The following is an 18,785-nucleotide window of genomic DNA, read 5'->3' as shown; positions in this document are numbered from 1 at the left end:
ACATCTACAACAAATGCCGCTATGGGAAAATAATCGTATTAATCCCATACATCATATTTAAACAGGTCTTTATATTTGTAGCGTCCTCCGACGAGACAGCCCTCGTCGTATAGGGGCTATTGTTTTCTGGTTAGTACCCGACGATAAGGAAGAAAGCACTTACACAGCAGCACCACAGCGTCCCTCATTGAAAAGGCAGCTAGATTAGCTCTAGGGAAATCTTTGCTTCGACGAATTGCAAACCAACTCATCAAATTCGACTGTCGCCAAAGGACTCTTCCTTATAAGACATTTAATAGGTCACTAGGAAGTGTCACAGAGCCCGATATAATTCATTTTTCCACTAATCCACTCTTAAAAGTGCCTAACAAAATATTTTATTGGCCTTCGTCTTGTATTTATCTACTATCTTTGTAGACCCTTGTAAAAGATTGGGGGAGTTAAATTACTAACTGGAATTAAACACAGCATACTTTGGGGGGAGGGGCTGTTTTTATTAATAAGTATGGCATTCTTTCAGGCTGGTTTGTTTATTATCCATGCGTCCTAGAGGTCCTTGATTGGCGCAAATGCTTCAGCAGACTGTTACGCTCATTAAGAGGAATATTACGACTGGATCAGGTTTGCAACGGGGAGGTATTTAAAAGTAAAATATTTCATACTTGGTGTCCTTGACGCGAAACTAATTCACAACAATCGAGGAAACCATCATGGAATAGCAAAAGGGCTCTGATCGGCGCAGGACATGCGTTAGGGTCCAGGTTGTCCATCGACTACAGTTTCCCCCCGATTCCTTAAAAATATCGAAAGAATTAGCGATTTCAAGGTATTATCTATATTGTCCCAGAAACAGCGGATGTTTCTACCAAACCAAGTTTACCCGTGGAACCTGATTTAACCCGATTAAAAGTGGTTGAATTGAACAGCTTGAACTAGACAATTTTCAGATCGAATACCAACAGAGGCCAACAGAGATCAGCAAAAAGTAGCTGGTTTCTTTGTTTCATTCTGACAAGAGTTGGCCGATAAAAAATGCTGACGACCTTTAGTCATGCATCAGCACTAGGCGCGAAATTCAAATTATTTCTCGTCCGTTTAGGACGTTTGACATGTCCTCGTGATGGGAAGAAACTGCTGCTTATTAATGATTAATAATATTTCTCCCCTTTCCCAAAGAAACAAAGTCAGAGAGGTGTTTTTTTTTTTCATTTTTTATTTCATCTTGTATTATTCCTTGCCACGAGGCTTATCATTTTTTTCGTTTGAAAATTATATATTTTTTATATGATAGTTTTAAACGTAATATGGTTTCCTTACTCTTTGCTCGATTAGTACAATATAATCATTATGATGTATGCATGTTTATGTTTTATGTTATCTTAAAAATTGTTTATATCCGTCTATTTTGGTAAAACAAATCAAACAATGTATTTATATAGTGTGTGTATTAATACGATTGCAACTTGCTGCAGGGATAACCTTCCTCTAGACATCTATTGCTGCTGCTATTGCTATATTTGTTTAATTTATCTTTCATTACATATCATATGATATCGTCGTCAGGTGCCAATGCCCCGACGAAATATACTACGATCCTTCTGCTTTTTCCTCTTCTGGCGTGTGGGGGGCAACGTGCCAACGTGTTTTTGTTTAAACATATATCTGTATCTCATATAAATATTTTAGTGTACATATATGACTATTGTTGTTTAACATGTGGGGGTTTCAGCTAATAATTTAGTGTTGCTTTTATGCATTTGCTTGCTAACGTCTTTTCATATAATGTTTGTATGTATGTACGTATTTACTATATGTATGTTTGTGTATAAATACGAGGCCGAATTCAAACGATCTTCAAAACAGCTTATCAGTTATATACATTATCATGTAGTACCTTCTTATGTGGTAGTGCCAATTAAATATCTTCATCATAATCATAATCATCATCATCATCGTTCTCCTTCTTCTTCTACGTTATGTTTTCGTAAAAAGTATATATGCTACAATACATATCTACATTTATGTTCCATTTGCCTGGGCTGTGGTATTATATTAGTCGTATTATAATTATTATCATCTATGCCGTTTCATCATACACTTTAGGTACCATAATTGTTTAGCTTTAGGATCTAGATTACACATAGATGGCTAGCTTGGGGGCGTATCGACTGTGTGGTATATACAGGAATGTATTTGGGGTGGGGGGGTTGTAACTAAGTATAAGTTGAAGTTTGTGGGAATGAGGTTGAAGTTCCGATTAGCTGCTCAGCTGGAAGTTATAATATTTCTGTTCTAGCGACCGTTTATAAAACTATAAAATAGCGATCCGTCATCGATCTTCTGCCTTCGGGGGAGATCTCAAACTTAAGTTTAACAAAACACTAGCTGTCTTATAAAATATGCACTATGCAAGACTTTGACTAATTGCACGGGTTTGTATTGGTTTAGAGTCTCATCTGCAACACGCATACAGAATCTACAGAACCTAGGTATAAAAACAGATTAACATATACATACATACATATAAGTAGGAAGTACTCGTCTCCTACTCGCATTTGATTGATTGTTGTACAGTACACACACATACACAAAATACATGTCTATTCGGGTTTGGTGTTCCAAGCGCGTCTACGTTCAAAATGACTTTGACTACTTTTTCGACTCTTATTTTTGCTTTCGAGATTCAATTCGATTCGTTTTAGGCGGTAAGATTAATAGCTACCAAGTCCTTTGTTCAAATATGTATCGATTTCCATGTGGCCCGTCCGCCTCAATCAACTAACTCCACTCCACACTCTACAAACGACGGAGCCACAGACAACAAGTTGATTGACTACTTTGATTAGTTCGAGCAAAAACTTGATGCACAATATGTGTGTGTTTGTTGTGGGGTGTATAGATACGTGTTGATATATAAATTACTGATAATTAAACGTGTAACAGTCTTTTTTAGTTCACATTTTCCAATGAAATCAAACTCATCTAAAGACCGACACGGATACCGAGGATACCACGATATAAACGAATCGTAATTGCAAACATATCCTGGCATGGATGGCATGGATTTGGGGGGCGTGCTGGGATTGGATGGTGCTCTTAACATATCCACGTACAGATATTAGAGAATGCAGAGAATGCAAGTTTAAGCATACAAGTGTAAGTATGTGTGTGGGGGCAGTAGCTGGCTATAATACTTTAGAGTTATGTCGTAAATGCGTATTATGCGTAGAGTTCGAAATAAATATGCAACGAACGACGAACATAAGGTTGACAAGGTATTTGCTCCTCCACCTCATCCTGCTCCTATACCACCTATCCCAACTCGATCTGCCCCCGCCAATCTTATCCATTTGCATAGTTGTCGAATGATCCCAAATATTCCAAAGCAGCGCGATAGCAGAAATGATATTGATCCTAGAAAAACATCAAATATTAGCATGAGGTCGAAGGTTTTCCGTAATCCTTTTTGCTTACCTCTGTTTGCACCATAGCCGGTCGCTGGGAGCGTAGAATGCGCACTGTCTGGAAGACATCCAGCACACCCTCGTACTGCATACGCTCCAGCACAATGCTGAGCGTTATGAAGACACCCGTGCGACCCACACCCGCCGAACAGTGCACGGTTATGGGTCCATCCTGGCCAAACTGCTCCTTGGTCTTGTGCACCTGGCCAATGAAATCGATGAAGCCATCCCCCGACTTGGGCACACCCTGCTCTGGCCAATCGATGAACTGGAACTGTCGCACAGTGCGCGAGGAACCATCCCGAGCATCCGTAACCTGAAAAGGATACACGTTTAGGCATGATCTCGGATTTCTCTTGGTGCTTTTACTCACCTTGAATTCACGCAGCTTGTACTGCGGCATATTGTACTCGGCAATGGGATCAACAACATAATACTGATATCTCACTGAACGCTCGTGTGGCCAATATTGGAAGCATTTCTCCTGCAGAAAAGAAGAGAATTAGAAAAAGGTAAGACAGGGAATTTCTTACGCTTACCCTTCCCATTTCCTTGAGCTTCGTCAGCATAACAACAATCGTCGAGTTGTGCTCCCAGAGCATGCGCCAGAAGTCTTCGGCCGTGTCCTGGACTGGTCCCTGGGCCGCAATATACGCGGAACGATAGCGATAGCCATCGATGAAGCTGGCATTCACATAGTCACTGCCCTCGATGCCATGGATGGGAGTCAAGTAGACGCGACTCGATTCGTACGGCAGGATGTGGACCAAACGATTCTTGTGCTTGTTGCTGGGCAAGTTGGCGGTAACGAATTTGGATGAATCCATCTTGACATTGGATAGCTTCTTGAACTCCACCTCCATACCAGAGATGCTCTCGCCCGGCTCCGTGATCAGCAGCTTCTGCAGATGGGTGTGCAGATTGCGGGCTGGCACCTCCGTCAGGCCACAGATGATGGCTTCAATAATGGCATCGTGAATGAAGATGTACTGGTCCTCCGTCTGTACCATGTAGTTTCGTTGGGCCCGCAGACATGTCACATGCCCATAGATATCGATGATCTTCTCGTGCTTCATACGCTCCAGCATCGAGTCGATTACAATGTAGCAGCCAGTGCGTCCCACTCCAGCCGAACAGTGGACGATCACGGGCCCGGATTCCGGTGGCGTCAAGGCGCGACAGCGTCGCAGGAACTGCAGGAAGGGAGCCGGATGATCGGGTACCCCGTGATCGGGCCAGGCCGTGAACTGTAGCTGCTTGATCTCCCGTCGATCATTGAATCCCTGGCGGCACAGCTGGAACGTTCGGATGCTGTAGGTGGCCAGCTCCTGCGTCTCCGTGATGGTCACAAAGATCTGTCCGTAGGTCTCGGTGCCGCGCGTCGGCCAGTACTGGTCGCACTTGATACGAGTGCGCTCCTCCAGTCGAGTCATCATCACAATGGTCGCCGTCTTCAGCTCCCAGCACATGCGCCAAAAGTCAATGAAAGTCTCCTGCAGCGGTCCCTGGGTGGCCACGTACGCGTTGTGCTTCCGATAGCCGTCGCAGTAGTTGGCATTAATGTAGTCCGAGCCGGGTGTGCCCTCCGTGGGCGGCAGTTGCACGCGGGAGTGGTCGTAGGCGGTGACATTGGCATACCGATTCTTCGACTTGTTGTGCTCCAGATTCGAGTTGTCCCACGTGAACTGCTGGCCGGGCTCGATGCTCTCGTACTCCTGCGAGAACTTCTGATTGTCGTTGGACTTGAGGCGCTCAATGTGGTTGGCAAACTCCGAGATCGGAATGGGCGGATGCGAGATCATGCCGGGCGTCTGGAAGTTCAATCGGCGCATGTCCACGGGATCGCTGGGCGTGGGTCCGGCGCCCAGGTCGGCGGCCATCAGAGGACGTGTCACGGCCGCCTGATCGGGTGTCTTGCACGGTTGGCGGCGTCGCTTCACCACGCAGAGGACAATCAGGGCAGTGGAAACCAGGAAGGTGGAGACCATCAGAGGGAGCACCACCCACAGGATTTCGGGCTCATCCTTGTTGCGATTCACCGACACCTCCGGCTCCGAGGGCCAATTCGGATCGGGACGATGGGGTCGCTCGCCGGGCGGCGCCTCACGCATGTCCAGGGACAGGAACTCAGAGAAGGGACTGGACGTGTACAGATGCTTCTGCGGCGTGTCCACCACGGCCCGTACAAAAATCCGATAGCGCTTCTCCCGCTCCAGCTTGCGATTCGTAAAGTTGTGGTAGTCATCCCCCGATCCCAGATGGAACGTGAAGGGTATCGATCGCTGCGGGAACTTCGCCGCAATATACGGGGCATTGGGACGCTCCGGCTTGTTGCGACCCGGCAGCAGATCGTCGGTGAGGAACTGATCGGGTATCTTGTGCAGATTGGACTTGTCCTCCGGCACCACCACAAGATAGTAGTGCGAGATGGGGCCGTACTCTTCCGAGGCTTGCGGGAGTATCACGAGTATCTCCTCGCCATTGACCACGCCGTAAAAGTCCGGCTTGACCATGGGTTGCGGAGCGGCCATCTGTGTGGTGACGGTGATCTTGGTGGGCGGCCGATACGAGTAGTCCGACGGAATGGCGCTCACGTTCACGTTGTAGGTGGTAAACGGACTCAGCTCGTTGATGGTGTGCGTCTTCACGTAGTGCTTGAGGATGATCTCACGCTTCTGGACGACTTGCGTCTGGGAAAAACCCTGCGAGTCCACAAACACCTTCATGGCATCGAAGCTGATCTTGTAGTTGACGGGCGTGAGGCGTATGGGCGGCGACCAGCTGAGCGTCATCGAATGGGTGCTGACATCGTGGGCGCGCAGATTCAGTGGCACATCCTCGGGCTTGATGCGCACCGTCACCTTCTCGCTGAGGCGTCCCAGCCCGTTCTTGAATCTCGCCGCAATGGCCACCGCATACTGGGCGAACTTTTCGAGATTCACCAGATCCGCGGACTCTGTCAAGCCCACCGTTTTCGTTTGCCAATCATCCAGATCCTCAACAGCAGTCATCGTGTAGAAGATCTTGTAGCCCAGAAGCTTGCCGCGACTCGGCACTGGCTCCCACCAGATCTCCGCAGTTTGTTCCGACGTAGCCTCCGCCTGCACGGACATGGGCGCTCTGCCCATGTCTCGTTCCGTCTCCACAATCAGTTTGTCGCTGAAGGGACCCGCTCCCTGCTTGGTATACGCCCGCACACGGAAGATGTACTCCGTGTTCTCCTCCAGGTTGGTGTACACCGCCTTGCGGAGCGTCATGTTCCGCTCGGAGCCCAGGCCATGGTCGATCTTCTTGTGGAACTGCACATCGTAGCGGGTGATCAGGCCATTGCGATGCTCACGCGTGGGCGGATCCCACGTAACGCACACCACATCGGGCGTCTGAAAGCGTATCGTGATGTTCGAGGGCGGTCCGCCTGGTGTGCCTTCGGGCGTCTGGAATATCTTCACCGTCTCCTGGCCAATGCCAATGTGATTGCTGCCCGCCACCCGGAACTCGTACTCCACACCCCGTTCCAGATCGTTGAAGCGCTTCTTTGTCATCTGCGGCCCCGAAAGCATCTCCTCCTTCAGCGCCTGATCCTTGACGCCCCAGCGCAGTCGATAGCCACGCAGCTCTCCGTACGTTTGCGCCGGTCGCTCCCACTCCAGCTCAATGGACACAATGGGATCCCGTTCCATGATCTTCAGACTCACTGTGGGACGCACGGGCACTCCGCCTGGTGTCTTTACCACAATTGCCGCACTGCGATCGCCATCGCCTTTGCGCGTGAGTGCAGCCACTTGGATGGAGTACTTGGTGTCCGGCTGAAGGCCAGTGACATTGAACTCCAGCGTATCAACGACATCAAACTTGAAGGGTTCATTGAGGAAGCCTTTGCCCTACAGAAAAAACTGTTAATTTCTGCATAGGGGATTGATGCCTGCACCTTCTTACCTCATCTCTTAGTTCCTGTGCATGTATGTGATAGCCGCGGATGATGCCATTGCGATCCTTTTCGAGTGGCGGCTTCCAGCTCACATGCACCGATGTGGAGTTCAAGGGTGTGGCCTTTACATCTTGAGGATCTCCAGGCACTAGATACGACGGCGAAGAAACAAAAGATTAGCTCGAGGGAAACACAAGTTCGTGGTCAAGGATGTGTATTCAAGGCAATCAAGTAAAGGTATCTTAACTTATTCCCAAGATAATGGCAAAATGTCTTACAATTAGCTTACTTAGATCTATCGTATATGTATAGTATGTAGGTGGTATAATGATTTATAAAGAGATAGAACTATGCAGAACTAACACTAAGTATTTAGATCCTAGGAGCAATACAAATATAGTAATTAGTATCTGCCAGAACGAACTTGGCTCGAACATCAACTTGTCTCATCACCACATCACAGACAGAGAGAGAGAGAGTAAAACAGAGAAAGTTGGGTAGGAGGAAAGCATAATAGAGGAAAACTTGGAAACAAACAAAAGTGCTGCTTAAGTGCTATAGATTTGGGTGGGTACGGGTACGGGTACAGGTACGGGTACGGGTACGGATGGTGCTCAAAAAATATGAATAAAAAGTGCAGTTTATACCTCTTGCAATAGCATATTTCATAGTTCATAGATATAGACCATTACTTATTGGTATTTGCAAAAAAATGTACACAAAAATGATTGGGTGGAAATCCGCTTGTAGATTTCCCCCCTCTCGAATTATTCACTGGGCAAAAACAAACATGTAAGCATTCAAAAGGTTTCTTTATACTTCGTATTGTGTGTGCAAAAAACAAACATATATTAGGAAAATCAAACGGAAAACACTCGATATATATCAGAATATATATGTGGTATGTTCGCTATATGTATTATATCCATTGCCGGGTATCTTTTTTCGGCTTCGATTTTCATGTCTTTTTAAAAAATTTGTTTGGAAATAGAGAAACACATCAAAAAACAAAAGAGATTTGTGGGATTCCTTTAGTTGTCAGGTCAACATTTCTGGACCAATTTCAAAAATATATAAATGTATGTTGATACATATATGAGTTAGATAGAGATAGTATATAGATATGCATATGGTATATCAGTTGCTATGGGTTTTTGGGCATTCTTAAACATTATACATAGTCAACCATTAAAAATACTCACTCTTTTTCTCTAAATAGTTTTTAAAAATTGTTTTGTATTTATTTAATTATTATAAACCACCATCCATTTAAAGGTTGCGTTCAAAAATCAAATTATCGCAATAATTTCGTATTCACATCAAAAAAGTTTCAAAAAGATTTATAGATGTGTTTGATGTTTTTTGTTTTTTTTTTTGGTTTTTCCATTTTGATTTGCATTCAAAAAAAGGTGCACGAAACAGAGGCAAGTGGAGTGCAAGGTGCGAGTGGCCAAGCAAAGTTATTGTTATTTTTTGTGATAATTTTTTTTGTATATGAAAAAAGATATAAAATATTTGCTTTTTAGTTTACAGTATACAGTTTCAAAAAGGTTTTTACTGGTGCAAAAATTACAGAAGAATCCACAAATACGAAAACGGAAAGTTGAACAACTGAAGACGGGAATGGAGGACAAAACACATAGGGAAAAACATGATACAAAATCTCTACATATTTGTTGGCACACCCGTTGGCTTTGATACTGTACAGAATTTTGAATATTGAATATTGTTCTTTTGAGGAAAATTGTGTGGTACTTCCAAATATTATAAAATTGAAATGATTAAAGGCAATTGCTTAAAGAGTAACTTAGAGCTTATGTTTAATGAGATAACTTACCATAGTTCATTAAAGATTGCTTATTTAATTATGCTCTTAAATATAACTTGAAAAATACCTGTTATGTATGCTAATTTAGTGACCTTTCTACACACAAGATAATATTTAAAGGAGTTTCACCCCATTACAAAATGTTTCAAAAATCTCTTATGACCTTATATTGTTTTCAAATTCTTCTAAAAATATTTGTATATATTTTTTATATTTAGTTGACAACTTTAAATTCAATTAAACTCTATATTTTATACATCTGCAACGAAATCTCGTGTCAGTCGTCAGGGTTCATTAAAAATGTTAAATAAATGCATAATACAAATTATTCAAACTGCAACTGACGGCCACGCGAATGTTAAATTATGCTTCATTAGTGTTCTGGCTGCTCATCTGCTACGAGACAGTTGGGCTTTGGGAAGAGGAGGACAGAGCACAGAGGACAGAGGACAGATGACGTTTCACACTGCACAGAGTGCTTCACTGTACTTTTAGTCTCCATTCACACCTAGGCAGCATCCCCCATACAGATGCAGAGAGGAATACAGATGCAGACACATGGAGCGCATTCCCGCATACACACACAAACACACAACAAAAATGTAAAATAATTAAAATGTTACCGTTAGAAGTGTTCTCTCTCTATTTTGTATTTCTCTTTTTTTTTGTATGTTTTTTATATTTTATTTTAGTGCTGAATGGAACAAACGAAGCAAGGAGAGCGCGTGCTAAGCTTCCAATGCTCCAGGTGGTGCTGTGCTCATTTGTATACACTCTACAAGGCGCTCCCACTGATATGATGTTTTTGGATATATATGGGTAAAAGATAAAACGATATCGAACTCCGGATATCGGATCTCTTTACCCTGTAGATGCCACAAGAAAGTTATTTAGCAAAACTTCAGAAGTTTCAGTTCCATACTACGAGAATTGTTTTTACACGAACTAGCGTTGGGTTTCCGTGAGTGTATACAAATCTTCGGTTACCCACAAAAAGCTTTTCCTTCTTATCTTGTTTTGTATTTTTCTTTTTCAACTTTTTTGGTGTAAGTTACATGAGAGGACATGTGTGTGTGTGTCTATGAGGGACTCTGTCTGGGAGCACAAAGGAGAATCTGCTTGCTATACGAATTTCGCATAGAGTCAGATTCAGTGCCAGAGCCAGAGACAGAAACAGAGTGAGAGATATACTAGAGGAAGTGGGGGTTAAAAGACCTGGAGATGGGAGTATGAAAAGCAAGTGCCCAGCTTTAGACAGGTGGAATGCATTTGCATTTGCATTTGTGGGGTGGCAGCTAACAAGCGCATCACATCATAACTATATGTACGCTTCAAACATACGGAACATACACGCCAAAAAAATTAGTAGAGAAAGGGACAAGCAGTAAAGGAGGGATTTTCTCTACAGACTGAAAGGATACCAAGTCACACTTCTTTTAAAATGTGGAAAAATCTCCTTATAATCGATGGAATTAAATTTATAGATCCTGAGTCTTGAAAAGTCAAACGGAATCCTAGGAAATAACCTTTCTCTTGATCCTAATCAAACTTTCTTCACCCTGTAACTTACAACAACGCAAACATAGCATACCTTTGTACCCTCCAGCAGTACTGGTCATAAAAAAGAAAATTCGAGCATAAAATACTTTTTCATACTTATGAATGGTACTGACCCTCTCTAATGCTATGCCAAGCTGCTGCTGCTTGTGAGCCGCTGGCTATACGTATGATGGAGGCAGTTCCTGCATGGGGAATTGGTTGCTTTTGCTTTTGGATTTAGTTGGGGTTTTTGGGGTTGGGGTTGGGATTGGGGCGCACGGGCTTTTCGGGGGCGAGTGAGTTATGTGGCATCTAGCCTTTGGTTGTGCTTAATTGAGTACAATTAAAATAAAAGTTCAGTCAGTCGCAGATACGAGAAGCTGAGGTGCGTTGGTGTTTTTCTTTGAAATTTCTTACTATTAGTGCTTTGGTGCTTTAGTTTCTTTATGGTGCTTTTTCTTGCTTATTAGTACATTTCCTGTGATTTGTAGTGATTTTTGTCGATGCTGTTTTGGTGCTTAGATCTACTCAGAATATTCCCTACTTTATGCAATTGACTAGCTTATTTTAGCAAAATGCACTCCTATTTACGTTACATTCCCATTCGAATTGTATGTGCCAGTGCATGAGCATGAGAATGTGTGTGTACACAGTGCTTATCGGTGCTTATCAGTGCATAAACGTGAGCTTAATGCTTAGCTTATTATAACTATAGTAACTAGAGAGACCGAAAGAGAGAGAGAGAGAGAGAGGCAGAGATTGAGTGATGGGATTAAAGCTAGTTAGCGAGAGCGAGTGAGAGAGACGTACACTAAGGTGCTTAACAATAAGTACATTTAATTTACGGTGCTTAGCCAAAACAAAATGGAGTGGAATCCACTTCCGGCTGGTGTTGAAGTAGTTCTTAAAACACAAAAATTGAATAGGTACTTTTTAAATAAAATTGTTTTGTTTCGTTTCGTTCGTTGAACAAGCAGGTTAGCAGCTAAACAAGCAGTTTAAAGTAAGTGTTAAAACGTTGTCTGCGTGTGTGAGAGTGTGTATGGTGGTGCTCAAGGGCTAATGGAGATTTAAAAAGTTAATCGTATATGTTGATGGAGTGATGGAGTGCAACAAAAGAAGGAACGAAAATAAATTATTCAGGTACTATTTGGTTACATTGGTTTGGATATGAGAGCACTTTCAGCAGAGATTTTAATTGTTTTTTATTTAAATTTAACTGATAAGAGTATGAAATCCGCCAAGGTCTATAGTTCATGTGTATTTATAAGGGAGATCTAATCTATCTTCAAAGTGAGTTCGATTTAATAAATAAATGCCTATTCGTAGGCAAGTAATACACGTACATAATTTCAAGAGATTTTAAAACATTTTTCGAGCATTAAGGCTGCTCTGAAATAAAGACATAAAATTCAATGCAGCGCCAGGAAATTCCTAGAATTAATCAATGTCCAGCTCTGGTTTCAAACATCAATCAAAAATAGTATCTTTGCATTTGTAAAAAACTTTCTCATAAAAGGTAAACATTTCTCAATATTTGAAATATATCAAAGAACAGTCAGGACTGTGGACAATGGAAATATGCTTCTATAAAGCACAGCAGGAAACAGGACAGCAGGTTCGCTGGACCTGTAAAGCTTTGCTAGCACTTTCCAAACAGACAACCCCTCCAAATTGAAAGAGCAGTAGGAGGAGCGAAACGGTGGTGCATAAAATGGCAAAAATAAAGCCAAATGCAAATAGTGTTGAAATGTGTTAACTGTGCAAACATGCAGGTGATGGCAAATAAAACTTAATAAAATCGGTCAACATAAAATATATACATACACATTAAAAAATTAAACATATATGCGATGGTAAAAATCGGTTAATTTTGTGCAGAAATCAATTTAAGGATTTGTCGACGTCGCCACCGCTTGGTCTGCTGTGCATCGGTGTTTTTGCAATGCAATAAAAATCAAGCAAAGAAGCGCAAAAATCCATTAAAAAACGTGCTCCATGGACTTTGGGGTGGTCTTTGCTATAGCAGCCAGTATCAGCAGCACCAGCAAAGGCAGTTGCATCACGTGGCGACAAAAGTGCAAAAATGGTGTGACAAAAACCAAATATATAGGGGGTTCAAAAATGATATGGCACACAGACGACACACACACACAGCCAGCCATCGTGCTTTTGTAAACGTTATTAAATATGTACATATGCAGAAATATTACACATGAGGATGTAAATATGAATAGATGGTGATGGTACGTGTACGTGTTCAACAAAAATAAAATTCATAAATAAATAGAGCGAAAACATTTTGCACTATTTGTTGAGGGCAAATTCTCGTATAATGAAATGATGAAAAATTGAAGCGCAGTTTTAGCACCCTCGAGGGTTATAATTATGTGATTATGCACAGCGCGCCTGTTTAGGCCCGAGTTTACTTTTATAATTGCATAAATTAATGAAATATTGAATACAAATAGACTAAAATCAAATTTGTGTATTTGTTCAGAGTGCTGTATGTGAGGTGCTTACAAAAATTGAAATTAAAATGCCAAGAATACAAAAACAAATTGTAGATTACATACGAGTTCATGGCGTTGGTTTTTTTGGTGCTATACAAATTACCACAAACAGTTTGATGCATTCCATTATAGTCAAAAATAATTATTTATAAAGGCTTGTATTTGGGTTTTGGTTGTGTATTATTCAAAGATTTTTTCTTGCAATTTCTTGCATTTCTCGAGACGATTGCCAGTCAAGAAATAAATATTACAAAAATAGTTCGATCTTTGCTTGCATATATAGTACACAATATATATATAGGAGTTCTTCTAAAAAGTTGTGTTTGCTTTATAGAGAGAGAGATATATAGTGAGAGAGAGATAGTAAGTGCAAAAAAGTAGTCAAAAATTGCGCCAAAAAATATGCAATTTCATTTTGTGCCAATGATTATTAAATTTTGTATACGTTTTTCGTTTTTTTTATTTTTTGGGTTTGTTCAACAAAATCAAAGTAAGGGAAAACAACATGTAAGAGAGGTAATATAAATGAATAAAGAAATTATTGGTGAGTAAGGTTGAATAAATAATTCGATCTCTAGACATTCAAAAATTCATCATCCATGGATCCCTATGGATCCGAAAAGTACAAAGTGGAGATTTGTGAAGTATGCTGTGATCATTAACTAGGATTCTCTTTTGAAACAAAATGCTGCTAGTATTAACAGAAGGCATTAAGAGATGAATCTTTGAGTCTGAATTGAATGGATATTCTGCTTTAAAAGATCACAAATTAAAAAATAAAATAAATAAATAATCTACAAAAAAAAATTATTTTGAATTAAAAAAAAAAGATTTTGTAGCTGCTTTCAAAAATTGATCAACAGCTATTATGGATTATATGGTTTTAAACACAAGAACAAAAACGTTAAATTTTGGTAGACACAAAATATATATATAGTTTATATATATAGATATATTGCTATATATATTGGTTAACGATCTCCATAGTGCTTAGCTGCTCCTGTGGTGGAATGCTCTCTCGATATCAAAATTCAAAAATTGTACAAAATTCGATTAGTCTTGAGGTTGAATATTAATTATGATAAGTATGTATGGGGTATGACCAGGGGAGGCGATAGAAACATAAAAATAAAACTAAACTTAAAAGTCGAGTGGATAAAACTAAACCTTGTAAAATAATCTTAAGAACATAACAACGAACGAATAAATGGATAACGTAAAAGTTAAATCGATTTAGGTAAGACTTACGCCATAGGTCAGATTGTCATGGGCATACATACCATCCTCTTGTGTTCGCAATATGATCGGATGGGAGCGTGGGCCATCGCCGACGGAGGTGCCGGCCAGCACCCAGATCTTGTACTCGGTCCAGCGTTTCAGTTCGTCGAGTACGATGCTGGTCATATTGAGGGTCAATGTGGTGGCCTCGTCATCTTCGCGGCCCACCTCCACGAAGAACACCTTATAGTATATGATCCGACCATTTGATCGCTCAACGGGAGGCGGCAGCCAGCTAAGGGCGATCGTCGTCGAGCTGCTGGCTAGGGCGGTGATATTACGGGGCGGTGCACCTGGTACTAATTACATAGATGGGAGGAACGGAACGTATTTTGTGTGTGCATTTTGATTTGGATATCATTTGGTTGGATTGATGTTGGTGGATGTTGGTTGGTTGGTTGGTTGGTTGAATGTTGATGGTTCATTGTTCATTGTTGATTTTTGTTGTTGCATAGCCAAAGAACAACACACACATTTTTTTGGTTTGGTTATGAGCGTTTAGTTCAGCAATTAGCGGTAGGAAACACAAAATAGACAAAATGTCAAAACCAAAAATCGAATCGGGGGTGTAACATGAAACGAAAAGGCCATAAAAGCAAATGAATAATATAATGAAACTGAATAATATTATGGTTTAGAGATAGGCATTGAATATATAGATAGAAATATCATCAAATCAAAATCAAATATCAAGACATAGATATATCCAATGGTTTATGCAAATAAATGTTGACTCCTTTTTTTGTTTTGTTCCTCTTTGTGCATATTTTTTGGTAACGACTTTTTTGAGCTGAAAATTGTATTTCGAACTACGAGAGACGAGAGGGAGAGAGAAGCGGGAATCCATAGGCATGCTTAGCTTATAACAAAAAGAGGAGCATATAAATTGGTTTAAAAAAGGTCTACATCTACTCCACACAACATTCACATACATTATGTACAGTACTTTAGAGAAGTAGAAACATTAATTTGCATAAACCATGTGGGTTGAAGGGGGACAGGGACGACATCAAACGAAAAGTTTCTACATCTAAGAGTAAGAGCACATTCAATAGTTTTCAAGGATAAGGTATTATAACTAATTGAAACCACAACAAAAACCTTGAGAGTGCTAACAATAAAAAGTCATTAGGAGCAAGCGCATGCCAAAACTCAAACTCAAACTCAAACTCAAACTAGTACTGAAAATTACTTGAAGATTTGTTTTTGCATTCGCTTGGGATTAAAAGCAATTTATGTTTCAATTATGCGCAAAATGCAGTACGTGCAAATATGAAAACCAAAAGTGATATTGATGCCACACTGCCACAAGAAAATACTCGTCCTGCGGCAGACAGACAAACAGACAGACAGTTGTCTTCGCTCCATCGCTCTATTAAAATATCATTCAAAATCAATTTTCTAGACACACAGAGAGAGAGAGAGAGAAAGAGAGAGTTTCATTGGAGGAATTTGCTGGTTTTGGTTTCTGTGGTCTACTATCCAGTGCTTCTGGAGACAGTGCAGAGAGTGCAGTGTGCAGGAGGTGTGCAATGTGCATTAGGAATTTTGCCACTTGAATAGTGGTCTAAAGATGGAAAATTGTGTTGGCATAATTTACATGATTTAACTCTTAAAGGTAGCTATGATAAATGGGTACCATAATCGAGCCATGCTAAATAACACACACAAATCCAAATATGCATTCCATAATTGTTTGGTTTTCCATTCCATTCCATTCAGTTCAGTTTAGTTCATATTTTTACATTACATTACATTACCATGCAATTTGCTTTGGACTTGTAAATGAAAAGGTGTTTTGGTATATCGTTGTGGTTGTTGTTTATGGGCAAATCTGTTGTGGCTTCTCTATCCTGTGGTGTGCTGTGGTGTGAACTGGTGTGATGTTGGCTTTTGTTAAATGAGTTTTCTGGTTTTCTAATTGGATTAGTTCAACGGATCGCAGAGTCATAAGTAAGACATTTTATAGAGCAACATAATCAATTAATTAATCTTTGCTATTAACTAGAATAATGTGAAAAAATACATTGGAATTTAACAGCTTTAAAAAACATTCTTTGATTTATAGAAATTTAGTAGGAGTTCTTTAAGTTCTGAAAATGTGAGTTCAATGTACATCTCTGATTAGTTCTTCTTAGTATCATTATCTCTATGGAATTTCTTATTTAGACGAAGTAAAAGCGCAAGGACACATATTTATTCTTGATAGTCAATAAAAAGAAATGATTAAATAAATTTAATTTTTCTTGAAAATCTTTAAGAAATTCTCTACTTTCCACAATTTTGTATTCTCTATAAAAAAATATCTCCAAAAACCCCGCGATCTGTTGATAATTCCATCTAGGATCTCACTTAGGAATGTACTTGAATCTTTCCTTCACTTAATTTGTTCTCTGTGAATGTGTTTTGCTATATGTAAATAGTTTCTTAAGTATGTATGTATGTAGTTATGTGCTAAATATATATAAATTCTGTGTGGGGGTTTTAATAGTCTATGTAGAGTATTTCATGTTTTGTGTATAAATTGAACTAGAAAACTAATACACAACTAAACTTAAATCTAACTTGCAAGAAACAATCAAAAAAACCACAAATCCTACAATATATATATTTATGTATGGTTATATTTATAGATTTTATATATACGATTATACATTAAATATATATAAATGGGCAAGTGCGTAACTCACTTCACACTCAACCCGAATCATTATTATTCACATTCATTCATACAGAGTTTACCTTTATCCACGTAAGCAGAAGAATACTCAAGAATATATATTCAGATTCACACAAACATTCAAACAGACATTTTGGAGGGGCGGGGATTTGTAGGGATTTTTGGTAATTGAACTGCATCTAGTAGATAGGTATATAAGTCATATGTTTTATGTATATAGTATATATATATCATATAGGTATGTATATATGTATATCGTATGTAGTAAGTATTTATGGAAATATGTTTGGCATGTCTTGTACTTAAACTTATAGAGAGAAATTGTACGACTACGACGGTATTTTTGATTCTTTGTTTCCTAACTTATGGAAATAAAATATGGAAAATCAGAGGGATCGGCTGAGGCTACACTTACCATATTGCTTGGTGCGCACTGGTATGGGCGGTGTGGTGGCCCCCTCGCCCCGTTGTGATCGTGCAGCCAGCCAGATGTAGTACAGGGTGTCAGGATACAGACCATCCAGCGTATACGATTCAGAGTTCGAAATGCGCCTAAAAAGCGTGGCGGGAATTGATTGAATGCTTCAGATTACAATTTAAATATATGGAAATAAAGACTCACTTGTGATGTGCCTGATTGGCATATGTGTCATTCCAGTAGAGCTCGTAGTGTACAATATTCTCGCTGGAATGCGTAGGCTTTGACCATTGCAGTGTGACTGCGGTCTCGCCGATATCGGTGGCCCGGAAATTGCTCGGTTGCGATGGCACACCTTTTGTAGGCAGACGGTTGACACACGCAACATCATGGGGCATTTGGGTTTTTGCAGGTATTTGGTAATAATGAAACGGAAATTACGGAAATTAAATAAAATACAAACAAATCAATATGCGGCAATGTGATGTTTGTATGCTGATGATGTTGATGATGATGCTGATTTCAGGCACACAGATTGATGGAATGACAGACAGCCCATGCTCGGTAGCTACGCTGGCTGCAGCTTTTTGTTTTGGTTTTGCATTGAAAATTGATTGAGAGCTGTGTCCCCCAGATGATGCCCCTTCTCTCCACGAAGTATCGTAAATTTTCAAAATTTATTTTTTCACCACAGTGGAGAGTGGGATGGTGGAAGTGTCTTTGATGGCATAAATTTAAAGCTTTAAAAACAGTGTATGTACATTTAAATGGTTTTGTTATTTGCTTAGATTCCTTCTAGAGATGTCTGACCCAAATGGCATCAGACATTTGCCCTGCCAAGAAAACAGTTCAAAGTTGCGAAAAGCCTCTCAAGTTGTTTACTTATTGCCAATGTTAAGCAGGCCACAGCCAGACACACAGATAGGAACAGAAACAGAAACAGAAACAGGACATGTAAAGACAGTAAGTCAGTGCTAAAGACCACGCCCCAGATTAAGCCTATACTTACAGGCAGACATGCAGATTTATGCCCACAGAGTCGGAAGACAGAAAATGCAATTGCCTTCAAGTTAATGAATATTCCCGTAGATCGTAATCAAATGTGTGTGTACGCACAGTCAGAGAGTGTTAGGAGAG

The 18,785-nt window shown here is 40.5% G+C and overlaps 1 protein-coding gene across 7 annotated transcripts in view; it reads right to left on the bottom strand.

The window, feature by feature from the left end:
* Positions 1-2,061: 2,061 nt before the first annotated feature.
* LOC117587942 (tyrosine-protein phosphatase Lar) overlaps positions 2,062-18,785 on the bottom strand; it is a 141,534-nt gene continuing 124,810 nt past the window's right edge. For 4 of the 7 annotated variants that reach the window (XM_034278937.1, XM_034278936.1, XM_034278939.1 and 1 more), the window contains 8 exons: positions 17,853-18,003; positions 17,646-17,782; positions 14,553-14,849; positions 7,401-7,540; positions 4,004-7,345; positions 3,838-3,948; positions 3,475-3,780; positions 2,062-3,414 (listed from right to left, as the gene is read on the bottom strand). In XM_034278937.1, the coding sequence (XP_034134828.1) occupies positions 3,343-3,414; positions 3,475-3,780; positions 3,838-3,948; positions 4,004-7,345; positions 7,401-7,540; positions 14,553-14,849; positions 17,646-17,782; positions 17,853-18,003 (4,556 nt within the window). In that variant the 3' untranslated portion in view covers positions 2,062-3,342. The remainder of the gene's footprint in view (positions 3,415-3,474; positions 3,781-3,837; positions 3,949-4,003; positions 7,346-7,400; positions 7,541-14,552; positions 14,850-17,645; positions 17,783-17,852; positions 18,004-18,785) is intronic. The other 3 variants (XM_034278941.1, XM_034278940.1, XM_034278942.1) reach the window with 1 other exon arrangement.

Source organism: Drosophila guanche, unplaced genomic scaffold, assembly GCF_900245975.1.
Source record: "Drosophila guanche unplaced genomic scaffold, DGUA_6, whole genome shotgun sequence".
NCBI lineage: Eukaryota > Metazoa > Arthropoda > Insecta > Diptera > Drosophilidae > Drosophila > Drosophila guanche.
This window is presented reverse-complemented; position numbering and strand designations above follow the sequence as displayed.